We start from the raw sequence: 24,403 nt of genomic DNA, 5'->3' as shown, positions 1-24,403 counted from the left end.
ACCCTCCCTCCTTCCCTTCCTTTGATTTTATTTATTTATTTGAGAGAGAGAGAATACAAGCAGTAGAAGTGAGAGAGGGAGAAGTGGGCTTCCCACTGAGCAGGGAGCCTGATGTGGGGCTTGATCCCAGGACCCTGGGATCATGACCAGAACCAAAGGCAGATGCTTAATGACAGAGCCACCCGGGTGCCCCATAGAGATTTCTTAAATAAATAATAATAATAATTTTAAAAAAAGAGTCTCTTGTAGACAACATAGAGTTGAGACTTTTTAAAAAAAATCCATTCAACCACTCTTTTTTTTTTTTAAGATTTTATTTATTTATTTGACAGACAGATCACAAGTAGGCAAAGAGGCAGGTGGAGAGAGAGGAGGAAGCAGGCTCCCTGCTGAGCAGAGAGCCCGATGCGGGGCTTGATCCCAGGAGAGGCTTTAACCCACTGAGCCACCCAGGTGCCCCCACTCTATCTTTTGATAGAGGAATTTATTCCATGAAGTCATATGGTATTTATCTTTGACTGACTTATTTGGCTTAACATAATATTCTCTAGCTCCATCCACATCATGCAAATGGCAAGATTTCTTTCTTTCCCTTTGATGGCTGAGTAATATTCCATTGTATATAGATACCACCTTTTCTTTATCCATGCATCAGTTGATGGACATTTGGGCTCTTTCCATAGTTCAGCTGTTGTTGATAATGCTGCTACAAACATCAGGGTGCAGGTGTCCCTTCAAATATGCATTTTTCTGTCATTGGGGTAAATACCCAGCAGTGCAATTGCTAGGTCATAGGGTAGTTCTGTTTTTAACTTTTTGAGAAACCTCTATACTGTTTTCCAGAGCGGTGGCACCAGTTTGCATTCCCACCAACAGTGTAAGAGGGTTCCCCTTTCTCTGCACTCTCACCAACACCTTTTGTTTCCTGTGTTGTTAATTTTAGCCATTCTGATTGGTGTGAGGTGATATCTAATTGTAGTTTTGATTTGTATTTCCATGATGATGAGTGATGTTGAGCATCTTTTGATGTATTGGTTAAACCATCTATCTGTATGTCTTTGGAAAAATGTCTATTCATGTCTTCTGCCCATTTCTGAACTGGATTACTTGTTTTTTTGGGTGTTGAGTTTGATAAGTTCTTTATAGATTTTGGATACTAACCCATTATCAGATATGTCATTTGCAAATATCTTCTCCCATTCTGTAAGATGCCTTTAGTTTTGCTGATTGTTGCCTTTGCTGTGCAAAAGCTTTTTATCTTGATGAAGTCCCAAATGTTCATTTTTGCTTTGGTTTCCCTTGCCTCTGGAGACATGTCTAGCAAGAAGTTGCTATGGCCAAGCCATGGTCGAAGAGGTTGCTGCCTATGTTCTCCTCTAGGACTTCAACGGTTTCCTGTCTCATATTTAGGTTTTCCGTCCATTTTGATTTTGTTTTTGTGTATGGTGTAGGAAAGTGGTCCAGTTTCATTCTCTGCATGTTGCTGTCCAGTTTTCCCAAAACCATTTGTTGGAGAGACCTTTTTCCATTGCATGGTCTGTCCTGCTTTGTCAGAGGTTAATTGACCATATGGTTGTGGGTCCATTTCTGGGTTCTCTGTTCTGTTAAATTGATCTGTATGTCTGTTTTTGTGCCAGTGCTGTAGTATCATGGTGACCACAGCTTTGTAATATAACTGGAGGTCCAGAATTGTGATGCCGACAGCTTTGCTTTTCTTTTTCAAGATTGCTTTGGCTTTTAGGGGTCTTTTGTGGTTCTATACAAATTTTAGGATTGTTTTAGTTCTTTGAAAAAGGATGGTGGTATTTTGATAAGGCTCACATTAAATGTGTAGATTGCTTTCAGTGGTACAAACATTTAAATAATATTTGTTCTTCCAGTCCACGAGCATGGAATGTTTTCCAATTTCTTTGTGTCTTCTTTACTTTCTTTCATCAGTGTTCTACAGTTTTCAGAGTAACTCTTCAGTGAAGTTTATACCTAGGTATCTTCTGGTTTTTGGTGTAATTTTAAGTGGGATCCATTCCTTGATTTCTCTTTCTGCTGCTTCATTATTGGTATATAGAAATGCAACAGATTTCTGTAGGTTGATTTTGTATCCTGTGACTTTGGTGAATTTCTAGCAACTTTTTGGTGGAGTTTTTGAGCTTTCAATACAGAATGTCATGTCATCTGTGGAAGTGAAATATTGACTTCTTCCTTGCTGATTTGGATACCTTTTATTTCTTTTTGTTCTCTGATTGCTGAGGCTCGGATTTCCAGTACTATGTTAAACAGAGTGGTGAGAGTGAACATTCTTGTTTTGTTCCTGATCTTAGAGATAAAGCTCTCAGATTTTCCTTATTGAGGATGGCAGTATTAGCTGTGGGTGTTTCATATCTGGCCTTTATGGTGTTGAAGTATATTCCCTATATCATGTTTCTGTCATGATTGGATTTTATCATGAATGGATGTTGTACTTTGTCAAATACTCTTTTCTGTATCTCTTGAAATGATCTTATGGTTCTTATCCTTCCTTTTATTAATGTGGTGCATCACATTCATTGATCTGTGAATATTGAACTACCTTTGGAGCCCAAGAAAAATTCCCACTTGATCCTGGTGAATGATTCCTTTAATGTACTGTTTGATTCGATTCTAGTATTTTGTTGAGAATTTTTGCATCCATGCTCATCAGGGATATTGGCCTGTAGTTCTCTTTTTTAGTGGAGTCTTTGTCTGGCTTTGGAATCAAGGTAATGCTGGCCTTGTAGAATGAGTTTGGAAGTTTTCCTTTCATTTCCATTTTTTAAAAAATAGTTTGAAAAGAATAGGTATTAACTCTTCCTTAAATGTTTGGTAGAATTCACCAGTGAAGCCATCTGGCCCTGGACTTTTGTCTGCTGGGAGATTTTTTTATTATTATTAATTCAATTTCTTTACTGGATATCAGTCTATTCAGGTTGTCTCTTTCTTCCTGTTTTGGTTTTGGTAGTCTATGTATTTCTAGGAACTGATCCATTTCTTCCAGGTTGTCCAGTTTATTGCATATAGTTTTTCATAATATTCTCTTATAATTGTTTGTATTTCTGTGGTATTGGTTCTTGTTTCTCTGCTCTCATTTGTGATATTACTTATTTGCATCCTTTCCCTTTTCTTTTTGATAGGTCTGGTTAGGGGTTTACCAGTTTTATTAATTGTGGCAAAGAACAATCTCCTACTTTCTTTCCTTTTTTTTTTTTTTTTTAAATTTTATCCATTCATTTGACAGAGAGAGAGAGAACAAGCAGGGGAAATGTAGGGGGAGAGGGAGAAGCAGGTTCCCTGCTCATGGGAAGCCTGACATGGGGCTCTCTCCCAGGACCCCGGGACCATGAACAGAGCAGAAGGTAGATGCCTAACTGACCGAGCCACCCGGGCAACCCGCCCCCCACTTCGGCCCATCTCTACTTTCATTGATCTGTTCTACTATTTTTGTTGTTCTTTTTATATCACTTATTTCTGCTCTAATCTTTATTATTTCTCCCCTTCTGCTGGCTTTAGGTTTTATTTTGCTGTTCCTTACGAGCTCCTTTAGGTGTAAGGTTAGGTTGTATATTTGAGACTTTTCTTGCCTTTTATTTTTTTTAAGATTTTATTTATTTATTTAACAGAGAGAGAGAGAGATCACAAGTAGGCAGAGAGACAGGCAGAGAGAGAGGGCAAAGCAGGCTCCCTGCTGGGCAGAGAGCCCTCTGTGGGGCTCAGTCCCAGGACCACAGGGATCATGACCTGAGCTGAAGGCAGAGGCTTATCCCACTGAGCCACCCAGGTGCCCCCTTTTCTTGCTTTTTAAAGGAGGCCTGTATTGCTGTGTACTTCCCTCTTATGATCACTCATGCTGCATCCCAAAGGTTTTGGACTGTTCTGATTTCATTTTCATTTGCTTCTGTGTATTTTTGTATTTCTTCTTTAATTTCCTGCTTAACCCTTTCATTCTCTTTAGGATATTCTTTACCCTCCATGTATTTGTGGTCTTTCCAAATATTTTCTTGTGGTTGACTTCTAGTTTCATAGCATTGTGGTCAGAAAATAAGCATGGGATGATCTTGATCTTTTTATACTTGTTGAGGTCTACTGTTAACCTTATTTGTCTTCCCTTGTAGGTTATGGTTTTCTTTTCCCTTGCTGCTTTCAGGATTCTTTCTTTGTCTCTGTATATTGCAAATTTTACTCCAGTATATCTTGATGTTGGCTTCTTTTTGTTGATTTTGATGGGAGTTCTCTGTACCTCCTGGATTTGGATGTCTGTCTCCTCCTCTAGATTAGTGAGGTTTTCAGCTATAATTTGATCAAATAAACCTTCTCCCCATTTTCCCCTCTCTTCTTCTGGAGCTCCTATGATATGAATGTTGTTAAACTTTACAGAGTCATTGAATTCCCTAAGTCTGTATTCATGATCAATATTTTTCTTTCCCTCTTCTTTTTAGCTTTATTATTTTCTGTAATTTTATTTTCTGTATCACATATTCATTCTTCTACATCTTCTACCCTTGTGGTCATTACTGTGTCTTGGTTATAGCATTTTTTTTTTTTTAATTTTGGCCTGACTAGTTTTTAGGTTTTTTATCTCTGCATTAAGGAACTCTGGTGTTTTCTATGCTTTTCTTAAGCCCAGCTAGTATCCTTCTGATTGTTGTTTTAAATTCTGGTTCAGGCATATTTACTTATGTCTGTTTTGATTAGATCCCTGACTGTTACCTCTTCTTATTTTTTCTTTTGCAGTAAATTCCTCCATCTTGACATTTTGTCTAGGTCTCTGTCTTCTTTGTTATGAAAGGCTGTTATGTTTCATGCTCCTGAGAGTAATGACTAAGAGGTATATTGCCTGGCACTTCAGGAAGTGTTTCTGGTTTATTCTGTGTACAGTCTGCTGTTGTGTTTTGGCTGCTTGTTCCATCAGGTCAGTTCTCTCCAGAGTTCCTCTTTGCCTGTAGTGGTTAGTGTTTTAACTAGGCGTCTTTTGGTCTGCTTGTTAAAAGAGGCTAGTATTTCCCCTAGAGTTGAAGCTCTTCGGCACTCTGGTAACTAGACTTGATGCATGCAGGGAGTTCCTGCTAGTCTTTTGGGGGAGAGGCTCACTACCATTCTGACTCTCAGACACATTTGTCCTAGTTCAGAAGCATCCATAGAGTGCAGAGGGGTGAGGCTTGGTGTAAATGGCTCAGGCCTCCACTGTGGGGCACTTTGGTGCTCACTGAGGTGGGGTGGAATGGGGTGGGGAAATGGCATCAGTGTGCTCTCTGGTTCCCAGAGAGCAGAGTGAGCACCCACTGCTGCTCAGGAAGAGAAAAGCAAACAATTTCCCCTCATTTGTCCCAGGCATCCCTCAGATTACTGCCTTCACTCTATCTGTGTCTGAGCCATCTGCCCACCCCGTCATGCAGTGCTCCTGTGTTTTATCTCTGACGGTCTGGCTAGGTTTCAAAACTCCAAACTTTAGGGACCCAGTGCCATACAGACCCACATTGATCCACTGGGGGATGGTCTGGTCAAGCTGTGGCTGGTGCCAGTTTGTCCCGGAAGATCAGTCACACAAATATACAGGGGCTTGGAGTTTATGGTAAAGTGCAGGAAAAAGCCAGTGTCCAGGTGACCTGCCCTCAGCAGGTGTCTCTGTTTGTATGCTAATGAACAGAGCAGCTCAGTGTTGCCCACGGGCTCTTTTGTCCCTGGAGGGACAATGCCACCTCTTCCAAATACATTCCAAGAAGGAGATCTGTATCTCCCAATGCCACTCAGGGGGGATCCTCAGAACACACTATCCACTTCTGCTCCTGGGCCTCTGACCTCCTTCTCCACAGGAGAACCTCTATATCCACCAGGCTTTACCTGGAGATGTTGAAGACTTTTAAAACTTTAGTCTCTGAGCTCTGCTGCTTCTAAAATCTTGCAAAAATCAACCCCTCTCATTTTCTCCATCAGTAGTTTTGGGAAGTGTTTTTCTTGTGCAATGCCCCATGCTCTATTCACTCTCTCTTTCTCTCTCCTCTCTCTCAGATCAGGCTCCCTCCCCTCCATAGCAGCTGTGATTCTTTTCTTCCCCAAATCACATCTCTGCCAATCTCCTAGTTTCCAGGATGTGGCCTCTTTTCTCCTTCTGGTTCTGCAGTTTGTTCTCTCAGTTTTCAGATTGACTTCCTGGGTGTCCAGAATGATTTGATATTTATCTAGCTCTGCTGGAGGGACAAGGCAAGTATAGGGTCCTCTTACTACTTTGCCATTGTAACTTCTCTTTTAAAGTACAGTTTTGCCAGGTAAAGTATTCTTGTTTGGCAGTTTTTTTTTTTTCTTTCAGTGCTTTGAATATATCTACCCACCCTCTTTAGACTTGCAAGGTTTCTGCTGAAAAATCCACTGATAGTCTTAAGTGATAAGTCATTTTTCTCTTGTTGCTGTGAAAATTCTTTGTTTTTGACTTCTGCCAATTTAGTTATAATGTGTCTCATGATGACCTCTCTGGGTTGAACATATTTGGGAAATTTTCCTGCATAGATTTGAGATGTTTCAACCATTATTTAAGGTTTTGGCCCCCTTTCCTCTCTCTCTCTTCTCCTTCTGAAACTCCTGTGATTTGTTGGTTCTTTTTGGTATTGTATTAAGTTCTATAGGCTTTTTGCATGTTTTCATTCTTGTTTGTTCATTTATTTTTAAAAAATTAAAAAAAAATTTTAGAATTTTTTTTCTTTTTAAAGATTTTATCTGTTTATTTTATCTGTTTATAGAGAAAGAGAGAGCACAAGCAGGCAGAGTGGCAGGCAGAGGCCGAGAGAGAAGCAGGCTCCCTGCTGAGCAAGGAGCATGATGCAGGACTTGATCCCAGGGCCCTGGGATCATGACCTGAGCCCAAGGCAGCCACTTAACTGACTGAGCCACCAGGTGTCCCTTGTTTGTTCATTTAAATTTATAATTTCAAATGAATTGTCTTTGAGTTTGTTGATTCTTTCTTCTGCTTAATTCTGCTATTGAAATTACAGAAATCTTCAGTTTTATCATTTTATTCTTCAGCTCCAGATTTGTTCTTTTTAATTTTTATTTCCTTATTTTTAAATTTTTTTGTTTTGTTTTTCTTTATTTTCTGAGCTTCTCATTTTGTTCGTGCATTGTTTTACTGACTTTCTTTAGTTATCTGTGTTCTCTTTTAGCTCACTGAGCTTTTTAAAGACAACTTTTTGGAATTCTCTGTCAAGCAGTTCATGGAATTCCATTTCCTTGGCATTAGCTATGGAACTTTCTTCGTTTCCTTTGGTGGTATCACATTTTCCTGATTCTTTGTGAATCTATAGCCTTGCACTGATGTCTGTGCAACTAAAGGAGCAGGAACTTCATCCATTCTTTACAAAGTATTTTGGTAGGTGAAGACCTACTCAGCAGGTCCCCAGGAAACAAGCCTGCCTCCAGGATCAGATCATGGGCTGCTTCCAGGTCTATAGTCAGATCAGTGGTTAGCTGGTTTATTAACGGGATTGTCAGGAGGCATAGCTTGTGTTGGTTACGCAGGTGGATAGGCTGCTTCTGAATCCATAGTTGGGAGGCCTGTTACTTGGGACACAGATTGGTATGTTTCCTCCCAGGTCCCTTGGGTGGACAAGACTGATCCTGGGATCACAGTTGAGCAGTTGGAGCTAGTTAGGGGGTTGCTTCTAGGTCTGCAGTTGGAACTGCAGTCTGTGGGCTTGTTGGTAAGGTCACAGGCATGTGTCAACCCTGCCAGCTCACCGAGAGGCAGGGTTGGTAGCATGGCAATGGTTGAGTACAGCTAGAACATGTATATGGGGTAATAGAGCTGCTCCTGAGTCTGTAGTCAGAGTCCTGGGGCAGGGTATGCTTTCTCAAAGAGTCCTTCCTCTGTCTTCGGTGCCACTGGGGTATTGCAACTTTCTACCTGGATTTTGAAGTTCTTACAATGGCACTTTTAGTTGTGGGTGGTTGCCAAATTCGTGTTTTGGGGGGAATGAGTGCTGGAGACCTCCTATTCTACCATCTTACTAGTAACCATCAATTAGCTGCTGGCCTTCTTGAATTAATTTCATGCTTCTTTTCAAAGGAAAACAAAATTGGAAAATGCCATTTTTCCCCCCTACGGGGAATCATTTATCTTTAAACTAATGCTCAAAGCATTGCTTTAAATTGTTTATTCAACTGCTCATCTTTTATGAGAATCATTCCATTGAAATTTTGACTTTATAGATGAGAACTTTAGAGCTGAAGTGATAGTATTTTGGGTTGAAGTTGTGACCATGTATTGTATAGGCTTTGTGAGATATACTTGGTAGACCTCAGTTTATAAAAGAATAGCAGTAAAGTAAGTGCTACATGCCTGGTACTATGCAGTACTTCTGAAAAGTTCTTTTTTTCCTCCTGTTCACTTCCCTCAGATGCTGAAGTTGCTCTCATGCACTTCCGTCTCTAGGCTATGCAGAAAAAAAAAACCCAAAACCCTTCATATGAAGCCCATTAACTCCACATGTTTCTCTTGTCCTTCTCTGTATTTTTGTTGTTGTTGTTGTTTTCCAAATTTTGCACTTCAGTCTCAAAGACTTTGTTAAGCAGAAATGACCCATTTTCAGAGAGAAAGGTAAGAAAGTAAATAGGCAAAGCTAAGATTTATCTTTAGGGAATAGTGAAAAGGGGACATAGTGAGAACATTCAAATACTATTTTTGTTCCTTCACACACACAGTCATCTATGTGCTATTTGTGCTTTTTCCTATAATTTCTCATACAACTTCTTCATGTTGAAATTCTTACCTTTGAAGGCCACCCACTCAGCTGAACATCCTGGCTGGAAGTCATTGTTTTCTTACCTCCTCATGTTTTTAGGGGGTAGCACTTGTAGTCTAACTTACTATGTACATTTCTTTCTTACTAAATTAGGCAAGAATCATGCCATTTTTCTCAGTGACCTTCAAAGCTTGGCTTCTCAAAGTATAATCTCTAAGCTAGCAGCATACACATTACTGAGAGCCTGTTAGAAATTCAGAATCATGGGCTCTGCTCCAGACCTATTCAGTGAGAATCAATATTTTAATAAGGTACCCTCATTTGTTTGTATGATCATTAAAATTAAGCCTTGTTATAATCAGCTGACTTGGTATTTTACATTATAATATCCAAGAACTGTCTTACAACACACCAACTAGCAATGCCCAGGGATTTCTTATTTTTATTCATTTACCGGAAGCTCTTGGCAGCTATAACACTGTTATTCTGTTACACTTTAAGTACTTTGGGTAATTTGGATACCATTACCTTCTTCATTACAGGTCTTAGTCCTCAAAGATTCGGCACAGGTGTCTTTTTCAAGTTCATTTCTTCTGTCCAGTACTTGTCTGTTGTTTTTTTAATTAAATGAAAAAAGGATTAAAAAGAAAATTATAGGGTTAATATGTTATAGACTTTAAAGTACTGAAAACTTTCAAACTTCTGAAGTTTTAAAAAAATGCAGTAAAAAATTTCCTTGGAAACTTTAAGCAATACAATCATTTAAATATCATAGTATTAAAAATATTGAAAATCATTTTCAGTTTTTCCCATCATTAAATAATTTATAGGACATTTTTGAAGAACAATTAAATTCAAATTTAAGATACAAATAAAATGTTTTACATATATGTTTTTCAAAAGAAGTAATGGAAACAGAATGTGACACTCTAAACTGCTGGAGTTTAGAAGATTAGAATGGATAGTAAAAATTTCCTATTAAATAAATTTTATTTTCCTAGCTTTAAAAGTAATCTATTATTATAGAAAAATTTAAAAACCACAGGAAAAAAATTAACATAATCCAAATATCCAGAGTTCTCATTTGGATAATTAGCTCCTGTACTAACTATTACACATTTTTAAAAACAAAGCTGAGAAATATTGCCTTATGCTTTTTATAGTTCTCACACATTTTTTGTTAAATGTTTTATTTAAATTATTATACCTTGAAATGAACTTTCAGTGATGTAGATTCTAGGGTATCTGTCTAGCTCCGTTTGGAAGAGCATGAGACTCTTAATTTCAGGGTTGTGAGTTGGAGCCTCACTTTGTCTATAGAGATGACTTAAAAATAAAAATCTTAAAGAAAAATATGTAGATTCTATGAATTTAACAGATGTATAGATATATGTTACTGCTGGGTGCCTGGGTGGCTCAGTCAGTTAAGCAGCCTTTTCTTGATTTCAGCTCAGGTCATGATCTCAGGGTTTGTGCTCAGCAGGGAGTCTGCTTGAGGATTCCCTCTCTTCCTCTGTCCCCCACCCCTAAAATAAACAAATAAATAAAATCTTTAAAAAAAAAAATTCTGCTGCTACTACCAGTATGTAGAATACAGAACAGTCTCAGCATGCAAAACAAAACAAAACAAAAAAACTCCCTCATACTCAACAGTCAGAGTCTCCCCTAATTCTCCCCTAATTCCTCCTCATGACTATAGTTCTGACTTCAAAAATGTCATGTAATTGTAATCATAGGTAAAAACTTATGATTGGGTTCTGTCACTCGGTGTGATGTTCTGTATATTCATCCAAGATGTTATATTCAACAGTTCACTTTATATTGATGAGGAGTATTTCACTGTATAGGTCAGTTTGTTTATCACCTTCTGAAGGATATTTGTTTTCCCAGGTTTTGGTGATCATGAATAAAATGACTCCAAACATTCATGTGCAGGTTTTACTATGATAAAAGTGTTTATTTCTCTAGTGTAAATATGCAAGAATAAGATTGCTGACTCATATGGTAAGCTTATGTTTAACTTTATAGGAAGATACGGAACTTTTTCCCAGGATGGCTATACCATTTTGTATTCTTACTGGCAAGTTATGAGAGCTCTACTTGCTGTGCACCCTAACTAGTGGTTGGTATTATAAAAACCTTTTTATTATAGACATTGTAATAGATATGCAGAGGTAGCTCATCATGGTTTTAATTTTTAACTTCTGCCTTTCCCTCATGGCTAATAACATTGAATATTTTCTCACAGGCTTATTTGTCATTCGTGTATCTCCTTATTAAACCATTCAAGTCATACCTTTTGCCCATTTTCATTGAGTTTTCTTGTTGGTAATGTTTTCTTATTTTGAATTTTTAGAGTTCTTTATATATTCGGGGTTTAAATCCTTCCTCTGTTAGGGGATTTGCAAATGTTTTCTCCTAGCACATAGCTTGTTTTTTCATGCTTTTAAGAGTACCCTTTTTTTTTTTTTAAGATTTTATTTATTTGATAGCGAGAGAGGGAACACAAGCAGGGGGAGTGGGAGAGGGAGAAATAGGCCTTCCCCTGAGCAGGGAGCACAATGTGGGTCTCTATCCCAGCACCTTGGGATCATGACCTGAGCCAAAGGCAGCCACCTAATGACTGAGCCACCCAGGCTTCCTTATGCTCTGTATCTTTTAAGAGCATATCTTTATGCTCTTATGTATCTTTTAAAGAGCAAAAGTTGATGAAGCCTAGCTTATCAACTTTTTTTTTTTCCTGGATTATGCTTTTAGTTTCAGAGCTGAGAATTCTTAGACTAATCCCAGGTAATGAAGATTTACTCCTATGCTCTCTTTTAAAAGTTTTATAGTTTTACATTATATATTTAGGTGTATGATCCATTTTGGTTAATTTTTGAATAAGGTATGAGGTTTAGTTTGGGGGTCATTGCCTTTACACATAAGATGTCCAGTTGTTCCAGCACCATTTGTTGAAGAGTACTCTTTCTCCATTGAATTGCTTTTGTGCTTCTCGATGGGGCATATATACATAGGTTTATTTTAGGATTGTCTATTCTTTTTCATTAATCTACATGTCCTTTTTCTTTTTTAAAAATTTATTTATTTATAAACAATTAGTCCTTTTTTTAAAAAAAGATTTTATATATTTATTTGACAGAAAGAGAGGCAAGCAGAGAGATAGAGAAGCAGGCTCCCTGCTGAGCAGAGAGCCTGACATGGGGCTTGATCCCCTATTAGAACTCTGGGATCATGACCAGAGTTTTGTTAGCATTTCTGGAGATTTTCTCTGTTCTGTTTCTAGGTTTGTTGCTTTGTTCTTTCCTGCCAAAGGGTCCCCTTTAATATTTCTTGCAGGGCTGGTTTAGTGGTCATGAATTCCTTTAGTTTTTGTTTGTCTGGGAAACCCTTTATCTCTCCTTGTATTCTGAATAAGAGCCCTGCTGGATAGATTATTCTTGACTGCACGTTTTTCCCTTTCAGCACATTGAATATATCGTGCTACTGTTTCAGCTTGCCAAGTTTCTGTGGAAGGATCTGTAGCCAGTCCCATGGATCTTCCCTTGTAAGTTAGGGACTTCTTTTGTCTTGGTGCTCTAATGAGTTTTTCTTTATCACTATATGTTTCAAATTTAACTATAATATTTCTTGGTGTTGGCCTAGCTTCTGTTGATTTTGATGGGAGTTCTCTGTGCTTCCTGGATTTGGATGTCTGTTTCCTTGCCCAGATTAGGGAACCGTTAAGCTATTATTTCCTCAAAAAAATTTTCTGCCGCCTATTCTCTCTCTTCTTCTTTTGGGACTCCTAAGATCATGGCTGTTTTGTTTGATAGAGTCATTGAATTCCCTAGGCCTATTCTCATGATCCAAAATTCTTGGTCTGCTTTCTTCTATTTCCTCATTTTCCATTATTCTGTCTTCTGTATCACTTATTTGTTTCTCTGCTTCTTTCTCTGCTTCTTCCTGGTGTTCATTATATCCAGTCTGTTTCAGATTTCAGTTATTGCATTTTTCACTTCTGATTTCTTAAAATTCTTTTATCTCTGTGGTAAGGGCCTCCCTGACGTCTTCCATAGTTTTCTTTAGCTCAGTGAGTATCCTTGTAATTGTTGCTTTAAATTCTTCATCAGCCATATTACTTTTGTCTCTTTCAATTAGATCTCTGGCTGTGACCTCTTCGTGTTTCATTTGGGATGAATTCCTCCATCTTGGCAGTTTGTCTATATGTCTCTCTCTTCTTTGTGTTAGAAAAGCCTGTTATGTTTCCTCCTCCTCAGGGTAATGTTTTATGAAGAAGAGGTCATATACCGTGCAGGGCCTGGTGCTTCAGAAGTGTCTCTGGTGTGTGCTGCATGCTCTCTGCTGCTGAGTTTTGGCTGCTCTATCCTTCAGGGCCATCATCTGCAAATCTTGTCTTCAGTGAACAGTGTTTGGACCTTGGCCAGAGTGTGGCCAGTTTTAACAGGTTTGCTCTCGTCTGCTTCTTAAATGAGACCTGATGCTACTTTCACTAGAACTGAAGCCTTGGAGAACTCTGGTCAGGAGGCTTGGTGTGTGCAGGGATTTCTGCTGATCAGGGAAAGGGGCCCACTGTACTGGGACTGAAACACATATTCTGGAGAAGGGCAGTACCAGCTGACAGCCGCAGGGCAGTACTTGGTGTAAGAGGTTATGTAGCCAGTGTCGGCACTGTGCTATTTACTGAAGCTGGTTTATGCTGAGGGATGGGAGAGGGAAATGGTGTCAGCCAGCTCCTTTATCCCTGAAGAGGGGTCTCCATGCTTGCTACTCTCAGGGAATCACTCTCAGAAGAGCAAACAATCTTCCCCTGTGCATCACGGGTATTTTTTAGATCACTGTTTTCACATTGTCTGTGTCCAGGTTGTTTGCCTGGCAGAAACAGCATGGTGCACTTTGGGCTCTATCCCAGCCAAGCCTGGTGACTTTAAAAACTCTAAACTTTAGGGATGTGCTGTGGTGGGGGTTTGTGTTGGTCTTCTGGGGGAGGGTCTCACTGCATTAGGAGGGATTAAGGTTTGACCGACAAGGGCAGTGATGCCAGAGCACAGGGCATGGGACTTAGAGCAAGCAGGCTAACTCGGCAGCCAGTTCGTGGTGACCCACTCTCGGCACGTGGTTCTGAGGCTATGCCAAGGAGTGGGGGAGGGAAGTGGTGCCTACTAGCTCTTTCTTTACCAGAGAGTCATCTCTGCGAATGCTACCTTTCTTTCTTTTTTTTTTTTTAATTTTTTTATTTTTTTCAGCATAACAGTATTCATTATTTTTGCACCACACCCAGTGCTCCATGCAATCCGTGCCCTCTACAATACCCACCACCTGGTGCCCCCAACCTCCCACCCCCCACCCCTTCAAAATTCTCAGATCGTTTTTCAGAGTCCATAGTCTCTCATGGTTCACCTCCCCTTCCAATTTCCCTCAACTTCCTTCTCCTCTCCATCTCCCCTTGTCCTCCATGCTATTTGTTATGCTCCACAAATAAGTGAAACCATATGATAATTGACTCTCTCTGCTTGACTTATTTCACTCACGAATGCTACCTTTCACAGATGCGCTCCAAGAAAAGCAAATGATCTCTCCTCTGTGTGGTGTAAGCATCCCTCACATCACCCTGTCTGCCCTAGATGCTGCTTGCCTGACTTCTCTCCAGGAGTAGGGCAGGGCTATATCCCAGCCAAGCCTACCAACCTTTAAAACTCCAATCTTTGACCCCCACTGGTTGCAAAAAACTCAGGAAAATCAGCCTCTCTCATTTTCCCGCCAATGGCTTTGGGAAGTGTTCTTCTTGTGCATTCCCATGTGCTACCCCTGCACCCTTCTCTGCAACTAGGTCTCCCCCATCTCTGCAGCAACTGTGATCCTTTTCTCCCCTAAACCATGTCTCTGTTTCTCCTACCTTCCTCGATGTGGCCTCTTTTCTCCTAGTTGTGCAGTTTTTTCTGTCAGTACTCAGGTTGATTTCTTGGGCATTCAGAATGATTTGTTAGTTATTTAGTTGTATTCAAGGGACAAGATAAGCCTAGGGTCCTTCTCTTAGCTCCCTCCTCTACCAGACATTTAAAGAATAGTACCTATCCTCAAATTATTCCAGAAAACTGAAGAAGAATGAAACCTTCTGAACTCCTTTTACAAGGCCAGTAAGTTAGGGGTTTCATTTTCTCTGAATAAATACCCAGAAATAAATTGCTAGGTTATATAGTAGTTCTCTTTTTAATTTTTCAAGAAACCTCCATATTCTTTTCCATACATTCCCACCAGCAGCATACAAGGGTTCCTTTTTCTCCACATCTTCCCCAACCCTTATTTCTTCTTTGTTTGTTCGTTTGTTTTTTTGTTTTTAATTTTAGCCATTCTGACAGGTATAAGGTGATATCTCATTGTAGCTTTGACTTTCATTTCCCTGATAGCGAATGCTGTTGAGCATCTTTTCATGGACCTGTTGGCCATCTGTATGTCATTGGAAAAATGTTTAGACTCTGTACCTATTTTTCATATTTTTGTTTTTTTTATATTGAGTTATATGAATTCCTTATATATTTTGGATTTTAACCCCTTATCAGATATATGATTTACAAGTATTTTCTCCCATTCAGTGGGTTACCTTTTCATTTTGCTGATGGTTTCCTTTTGCTTTGAAGAAGCTTTTTAGTTTGTTGTTGTCCCACTTGTTTATTTTTGTTTTTGTTGCCTTTGCTTTTGGTGTCAGATCGAAAAAATCATTGCCAAGATCAGTGTCAAGAAGCTTACTGCCTGTTTAACTATTTTATGGTTTCAGGTCTTACGGTGAAGTCTTTAATCTATTTCGAGTTAATTTTTGGAAGTGATGTAAGATGATGGACTGGTTTCATTCTTTTGCATTTGATTGTCTGGCTCTTCCAGCATCATTTACTGAAGAGACTGTCCTTTCCCCATTAAATGCATGGCTCATTTGTTACAAATTAATTGACTGCATGCATATGGGTTTATTTCTGGGATTTCTCTTTCTTCCCATTCTGTGTGTCTTTTTATGCCCAAACCATACTCTTTTGATTGGATTGTGATATGTATTCTAATGAGGTCTTTTAAGAAAAAAATTAACATATAATGTATTATTTGCTTCAGGGATACAGGTCTGTGAATCATCAATCTTACGCAATTCACAGCACTCACCATAGCACATACCCTCCCCAAAGTCCATAACCCAGCCACCCTATCCAGCCCCCACCCCAAATCCCAGCAACTCTCAGTTTGTTTCCTGAGATTAAGAATCTCTTATGGTTTGACTCCCTCCCTGGCCCCATCTTGTTTCATTTTTTTTCCCTCCCTGCCCCCCCATGACCCCCTACCCTGCCTCTCAAATTCCTCATATCAGAGAGTTCAGATGGTAATTGTTTTTCTCTGATTGACTTATTTCAACAAGGTCTTTTGGTTAATCTCTAAGTTAAGATTTTATTTAATGTTTTGATTTAAATCTATCTTTGTCATATTTTCTTCCACAGTTTTGTGTTTGTTTGTTTGTTTGTTTCCTCTTTTTCTTTTGGGATATTTGGACTTTTTTAGTATTTTCTTCTGGTGTTATTTCCCTCTGTCTGAAGAACTTTTAATAATTCTTTTAGAGCTGGTCTGTTGGAAAGATGTTCTCTCAGTTTTTCTTCAACATATTTGGGAAGTTTTTAGCCATTACTTCTTTGTCTATTTTTTTCAGCATGGCATGCTTTTTCTTTTCTTTCTAGGACTCTGATGTTATGAATTTAGACTTTGACATTGTCTCTCTCTTTATTTTTTTTCCAGTATATATTTTTTCTCTTTCTTGTTCATTTGTTGTTCATTGTTCTATTGATTTGTCTTCCAGTTCACTGACTCTTTCCTTTTTCATCTCATTTCTGCTATTGAAGCCATCAGTGAGCTTTAAAAAATTCTGGTTTTTGAGTTCATTATTTGTTTTTTTTTCTGTTTTCTGTTTCTTTTTGAGACTTCCTATTTTTCATTTGTTTCAATAGTTTTTGTGATTGTTAGAAAATTTTTGTAAAGCTGCTTAAAGTTTTGTCAGATAATTCCATCATCTGTCATCTCAGTGTTGTTGTCTTTTGACTATTTTTTTCCATGTGAGTGGAGTTTTTCCTGTAGTAATTTTGGGTCCTGGACATTTTAAACACTGTATGACTTCCTTGTTGAAATCCCATGATAAATGTTGGTAATTTTGCCCTAGTCGCCAACTGATCTTTTTAGGTTTAGGCTTCAAGTTCCAGTGCACCTCTGTGAGCTGTGGTTCCAATGTCAGCTCATTTTTCAAAGTCTTTGCAATACTGTTTAGATCTGCAAATGTGCATCAACCACTTGTCAATCTGTGACTTGGGTGATGCTTTATATGTTAGTTTAGATCTCAAAGTCTTTTATATGCTGGTTAAGGTTAGATCCATAATACATGGGCTTGGGGTATGAAACTGGAGTTTATAAATAATTTAATGGGGTCACTTTCTTGAGGTCCTTCCTGTCTGTAATCTCCTTTGCTACCTTCTAGTCAAGGAAGCAGTGGCTTGAGTCACTTCATGCTGCCACACACCTCCTTGGCTGGAACTGTCTCCAGGCCCAAGTTGTGGAAAAATGAAGGAAAAAATACTGGTAAATTTACCATAGAGTGGTGAGGTACTTCAGATTCTGGTCTTCTTCCTTACTCTATCTGTCACTCTTTACTTGCCAGAGTCTTCAAATAGTTACTCTGTACATTCTTTGTAGGATTTTAGCTGCATTCAGTAGGAGAGAAAGGGATAAATAGTGTGCTTGTTCCATCTGGAACCAGAATCTGATAATCCTGATTTTTAATGGCTTACATAGTATTTGAATATTTGGATATACTATAATTTACTCAGTTTCCCCAAATATACATTTAAATTATTCAGTTTTATGATAACAATGTGATGGACATTTCTATGTATATATTACAAAAGTGAAATTTTAAGTCATGATACTTAAACTCTTTTTGATACAACTGCCAAAATTACTTTCTGAAAAACTTACTTGGATTTATAAAACTTGACTATCAAAAAGGATATTGACCACTTTAAAATAAAAACAAATCGAGGGGTACCTGAGTGGCTCATTCAGTTAAGTGTCTAAATTCAGTTAAGTATCTGAAATTAAGTGATTTTGGCTCAGGTCATGATTTAAGGTCATGAGATCAAGCCCCAAGTTGGGCTCTGAGCTCAGCAGGGAGTCTGTTTCTCTTCCTCTCCCTCTGCCTCTCCCCCGTTAGTGCCTCTCCCCCTTAAAGTGCTCTCTCTCTCTCAAAAATAAATAAATCTTTAAAAAAGCAAAAACAGGGACGCCTGGGTGGCTCAGTTGGTTAAACAGCTGCCTTCGGCTCAGGTCATGATCCCAGCGTCCTGGGATCGAGTCCCACATCGGGCTCCTTGCTCGTCAGGGAACCTGCTTCTCCCTCTGCCTCTGCCTGCCATTCTGTCTGCCTGTGCTCGCTCTCTCTCCCTCTCTCTCTCTGACAAATAAATAAATAAAATCTTAAAAAAAAAAAAAAAAGCAAAAACAAATGGAGATCAGCCTTGAAAATTCTCTCAACACAAAACCAGTTTCATTATACAGACAAAGCTTAATTTCACTTATTTGGCAAGACTAACTTAATCTAGGTCATTTCTTGCTTATGCCTGTGGAAATCATAAGTAAAACTTGACTTGTTTTATAGAGTTTTTATAAGGCAACCACTCACCAATTCCCTATCATTTAAGAAAATTTTAATAATATAACCAATCACTGTGAAGAATAAACAATCACCGCTCTCTCACTATATAAGCTGCTCTATAAAAAAACAAGCCTCATTTGAGTCTCATTCATGTTTTGAATGAGTCTCATTTTTATGCCCAAACCATACTCTTTTGATTGGATTGTGAGTCTCATTCCATGTTTTGGTTTGAGTGCCTCCAGTTTGAAACTTTCTTTTTGGTGTGTGCACAATAAAATTTTCCTCATTACTACTTCAGTGATTCATTAGTTTTACTCTGTTATTTCTGATGGACTGAAACACATTAAACACCATTTAAAAATGCATTTGACTATTCCCTACCCCTCCACCTCAAAATTGTGGTCACCACTGCAGGTTAATAGCTTAATTTATGGCTCTGGAAACTGATAAATTTAGGGAACTAATCAAGCATTTACTTTGCCTTTTAGGGTAATCAAATAACTGATAAGGAACCTTTTTTCCCCCTGTAGAAAAGAATTCTAGCTTATAAATGACAGAATTAGAAATTTGCTACCCCTAATTAAATAATAATCTCGGGAGCTCTCATTGGTGAATTCCAAAGCACTAGACAAAATGTTGATGGGGAACTTTATACAGATCTTCCTTGACTTTTGATGGGGTTACATCCTGGTAAACCCATTGTAAGTTTCAACTACTCAAAGTCAGTGATGCATTTTATACCCTAACCTACCAAACATCATAGCTTACCTACCTTAAATATATTTAAATATATTAAATATATTCTGAACCCTTCCATTAACCTATAATTAGGCCAAATGATCTAACATAAAGCTATTTTCTAATACAGTGTTGAATATCTCATGTAATTTACTGAATACTGTACTGAAAGTGAAAAACAGAATGGCTGTATGGGTACAGAAGTAAGTGTGTCAGTTGATTACCCTCCTAATCATGTAGCAGATTGGGCGCTGTGGTTGGCTGCCACCACCCAGCATGACAAGGGGGTACTGTACCACATAGTGCTAGCCCAGGAAAAGATCAAAACTCACTATTTGAAGTATGGTTTCTACTAAATGTGTATCACTTGTGCACCATCATGAAGTAAAAAACTAATCTAAGTCAGGGACCATTGGTAATGGAGAATTCCAGGGATTAATTTTAGCATCATTAAAAGGCCTTGTGTACTTCAAGTTGTGATATAATAAAGAGCACAGTATCCTTTGTTATTTTTTGTGATTTGGGACACAAAGTAACAATTTCTCTAAATTTGTTTATAGGAACATACTTAAGAAAAGCAAAATAATTATAATTTATAAATATAGGGAATTTACAGATGATATATATATTCTTCTCCCATCTTCCAGACATGCAGTTTGTCTCTGGGAAGGGATATGCAAAGCTTGGTGTATCTCGAATTGTAGGTAATAGACAAATAGCTTGGTTTATAAGGAAAAGTTATTACATGGTGGTGTTAGGGTATTTCAGGTGTCATCTAGAGGATTTTTTGGTGGAGATCTGCCTTATATTCAGAATTCAGTTCAGGACCCTTGTCCACCTGTTTTCAGGTGTACATAAAATAGCAAAACCAAAGCATCTTTTGTTATATTTTTTTCTATGTATATAAATGCCATCATCTTTCTTAGGTTATTTTCTGCTTTTGTAATTCTCTCCTTGAAAGCTTCATTTTCCTAACTTTTTTCATTTCTCTTTGTTGACAGAGGAAGTAAACCTAGATTCATCAAATATGGTAAAGTGATAAAAAATGGACCCAAAGAAATAGTGAAGAATACTAAAAGCACATGGACATTTCTGCTTTGTCCTCAATGGTATACATTTCATTATTTTTTTGGAAACCATACATTTAAATATTTTAACATAAAAAAATATTTTAACATAGCTGCATGTGGTCCATATCCAAGAATAACTGCTTTCAGGGAAAAAAGAAATGTAGAAATAAAGACTCCTTAAATGAGTCCCTCCCTTCTTTCCTTCCTTCCTTCTTTCTTTATGATTTATTTCTTTTAGAGAGCAAGTGAGTCGGGGAAGATGTAGACAGAAAAACCAGCAGACTCCCCACTGAGTGGGACTTGGGCTCCATCCCAGGATCCCAAGACCATGACCTGAACCAAAACCAAGAACAAGACGTTTAAGTGACTGAGCCACCGAGGCACCCCAAAGTGAGTCCCTTTAAACTGGGATTGAAAATCACCATAGGGGCAGCTGGGTTGCACAGTCGGTTGAACAGGTTGAGCATGGGACTGTTGGTTTTGGCTCAAGTCATGATCTCAGGGTTGTGAGATCAAGCCGAGACAGGGCACTGCACTCAGTGGGGAGTCTGCTTCCCCTCTCCCTCTTCTTCTCCCCCTCTCCCTGCCATGCCCTGTCTCTGTCTCTCTCTCTCAAGTAAATAAATAAATCTTTAAATAAAAAAAGTTAAAAGAAGGTCACTGTAATAGTAACAATACAATTAATACAATATAACTAAAAACAATACAATTAACTAAAAAATAAAAGGTAAAAACATATAGATAAGCTTATATTAATAAAAAGTAGGTTATAATTTCAACTCTGCACAAATTCTTAGAATGAACAAAGAATAAATCAGTTCATTTGGGTGGGAGGGGAGTGGTTCTAGTTTTTCTGACTAGATTCTCTAGAAGCATTGTATAGCATCTTTAACTTCACATCTGACTTTTATAACACACATCATCTTAAAGAGGGCCACTTTTTCAAGAAATACTTAAGGACTTCATCTTTCTGTGGCTTCTGTTAGTACTTTGATAATAAACTCATTTTCTTTTGCAATTCTTTTAATTTCATTATCCTTATGGAATTTTTTTTTTCACTTAATGGTCTAAGTGCCATTTCCTCATTTATCAGTGGTTTTTGCATGAGATTTCTCCAGCATCCCTTTCACTGAGCTCATGAAATATTCTTTTGTGCAAGATTTTTGGTTGTTTAGAAATGTCTTTGTATTATTATGTTAGGTGTTTGCATCGCTGACAGTCTCTGAAAGCACTGATGACCTAGCACTTAATAGGTGGATGCTTGTATTCACTGTGGAGGGATATTTGAGTGGGGACTGAGGTTATAAGTAGTTAGCGCATTCTTAAATATTTCACATTATAAAGACTGTTGTTGCTCTATGTAAACTCATACAACTGTAGGGTTTCAGATGATGAATATATAGGTAATAAGGACCTCCCCCCCATAGCTGAAATGTTATATTTTAAATGCCAAGTTATGAAGTTTGAGTTTTCTGAGCTTTGTGGAAGAAAAGTACTATGTAAGAAGTATGGTGAAGTCCACTAATAAAGGTAAAGGATTTCAAAATCTATAACACTAGTAAGGCTTTGTACATGAAATTATACTCCTATGTTTTTCATTTCACTTAGTTAATAAAAAGAACACATGCCAAACCAAAACCCTAACCCTTAAGATACATAAAATTTGGAGCTTTGGATTTTCAAGGTATTTGCTTTTCTAGTTCTAGTACTGGAGAACTACAATTCTATAATAGAACCATGAATCAATCTGTAAAGAACCTCCTTTCTTCATCGCTTTTCTTGAGACACATCAAAGCCACAACAGAATGAAACTCCTCTTTTACAGTCAGTTTTAGTGGGTCAGAAGATGAAAATAAGAAAATCCACTGGAGACCAGATTAGGCTGAAGAGAAAATAGAAATATTCTTTTTTGTTCTCCAGCTGTCATTATATATCTTCCTCACATTACCTTGATAAGCTTTCTTAAACATAGAGATCCAGTGAAAACCTGTAAATATCTTTCAGTTGTCAAAATGCCAATACCCTTTAATTTTTATGTTTTCAAAGAGCTTAAGACTGATGGTCTTCTTTGGAAAGATGTTTAAAATTGTTCAGTTTTAGTCATATACTGGGGCTTAGAAAAAGGTGTCTCTACTTGTGTTATGTTTGCTGCCCATAAAACCAAAAACTGTCTTGGGGATAATTTGAACTTAATCAGTCCTGTGTAATATACATTAAGTTACCTTAATAGCCACACATTGGAAATGCTCAGCGTAGTCTACATTTATTTCAGTTTAAGATGCAGAAATGGACTTCCTAGACATATGCCATATGTTCTCTTCTTATGCCAAGTTAACAAGAATTAAAAGACTGAGATGAATAAACAAGGTCAACTTAAGCTGAGCCAAATTAGACAACAGAATAATTGTCAGATTTTCTGTTGGCAGGGACAGTTTGTTTTGAGCCAATCTCCATGAATTATAGGCTGTAAATTTTTTTTCTGGGAAGTCTACCGCCAAGCATTCTGTTGACAATTTTCTTTGTTTTGTAAACACTGAAAATTTTCATCAAGTATATTGTTTATAGGCACACATAAGGATTAAGGATAGATAGGGGTTTTTTGTTTGTTTGTTTGTTTTAACTTATGGGAAATTTGCTTAGATACAAATCAAATAAAACCAAGCCAAAATGTAGTAACTTTTAACAGGATAGTATTTCATTTGGAGTTTTTTAGGCATGAATTCAAATAGCAATAGCAGGAAACCAGTATTACAATTAATATATGACAGTTAATATAAAGGTAGATATGTATGTTACAAATACAAGATTTGATTGGTCTACAGTAAAGAATCTTAGCCTTTGAAGAGGATAAGCTAATACAAATAGGAAGATTGAAGAAATGAGAGAAATGGAATTATTTTAAATATAATAAATAAATAAATAAATAATAAATAAATATAATAAAAAGTTAAATATTTAGTCCTAGGATCATTTAATTTATTTATTATTGCGCCTCTCACTTTGCCCTTTTTCTTTCTAAACTGCCTTTTCTTTGAGTTGCTTAACTTTTTTTAATTGCTATGTCAAAAATATGAAAAACTAACCATTTGACTAATGTTTATCCTAGCCACATAAAAAATATGAAACCCAACTATTTGAATAATATACGAAGTATAAAATCTCAGTCAGTTCACATAATGGTGATTTTAAAAAACACTCACTTATACCCTAGATGTTGTAACTGCTATTAATATGCAAATGCTTGATTATTTTGGGGTAAACTTAACACACTTATTACCAGCTATATATTCTTATATCCTATATATTCTTGTATAATAATATAATAATTCTTTTGTTTATTCAGTAAATATTTATTAAGCATCTGTTACATCCCAGGCACTTTTCTATGTCCTGGAGGATCCATCAGTGAGAGGAAAACAAAACAAAACAAAATTCTGCCCTCATACAGTTTACATTCAAGTAACTTTGTTCATAAACTCAAGACAGTACAGTCTATTCAAAATCTGTTTTCAGTTGGCTTCTGCAGCATATTTTGTTCAAGTTAATTCAGTTTATTTTGCCATAGGCTACCCAGAAATTAAAATTTTATTCAGTCATATAAGCATATGAATAATGTAAATAATGGATAGGAAGGATTTAAAATTAAGAGAACATTTTATAAAGTAGGCTGATATTTTATAGTTCATTCATTCACTCGTGGATGAGATTTTTGTTGAATGCTCACTCTGTAGCTGGTGCTGGGTTGGGTGTTGTGAGTACAATAGTGAGCCAAAGTAGATATACCCTTAACCCCTGGTGAATGGGCCCATGCTGTGGGCCATGCTGCCATTCTCTCTTCTCTGCTTCTATCTCTTTTAGAGCCTGAGATTACTGAACTCCTTTAGACAAAACTTTTAGCTAAACTTCCCCATTGCAGTTCTGGTATTCAAATTTAGCCCTGAGCCCTAGCATTCAGGTGGTGAAGTGTGAAAACAGGCCTCATCTCAAATTTCCACTGATGTCAAGGCAGCTTTCCCTATCAGGTCAGCCTAGTCATTCAAACGATCTATTAAAAATACAGAACATATCCTAACACTTTGTATTAATTCCTCCTTGCTGCCATAACAAATAGCCACAAATTTAGTGACTTAAACAGGGTGCATTCTTTTCTGGAAGTTCTAGAGAATAATGTACTTTCTTGC

General features: G+C 37.6%; 1 protein-coding gene across 1 annotated transcript in view; it reads right to left on the bottom strand.

Annotated features, from left to right (window-relative positions):
• The window catches only part of WDPCP (WD repeat containing planar cell polarity effector), a 347,887-nt gene that overhangs the window by 35,677 nt on the left and 287,807 nt on the right, over positions 1-24,403 (bottom strand). Inside the window, 1 exon segment of the mRNA XM_047744384.1 lies at positions 9,270-9,349. Coding sequence (XP_047600340.1) covers positions 9,270-9,349 — 80 coding nt within the window.

Source organism: Lutra lutra, chromosome 9, assembly GCF_902655055.1.
Source record: "Lutra lutra chromosome 9, mLutLut1.2, whole genome shotgun sequence".
Lineage (NCBI taxonomy): Eukaryota > Metazoa > Chordata > Mammalia > Carnivora > Mustelidae > Lutra > Lutra lutra.
Note: the sequence above shows the minus strand (reverse complement) of the source record. Positions and strands in the feature narration are given on the sequence as shown.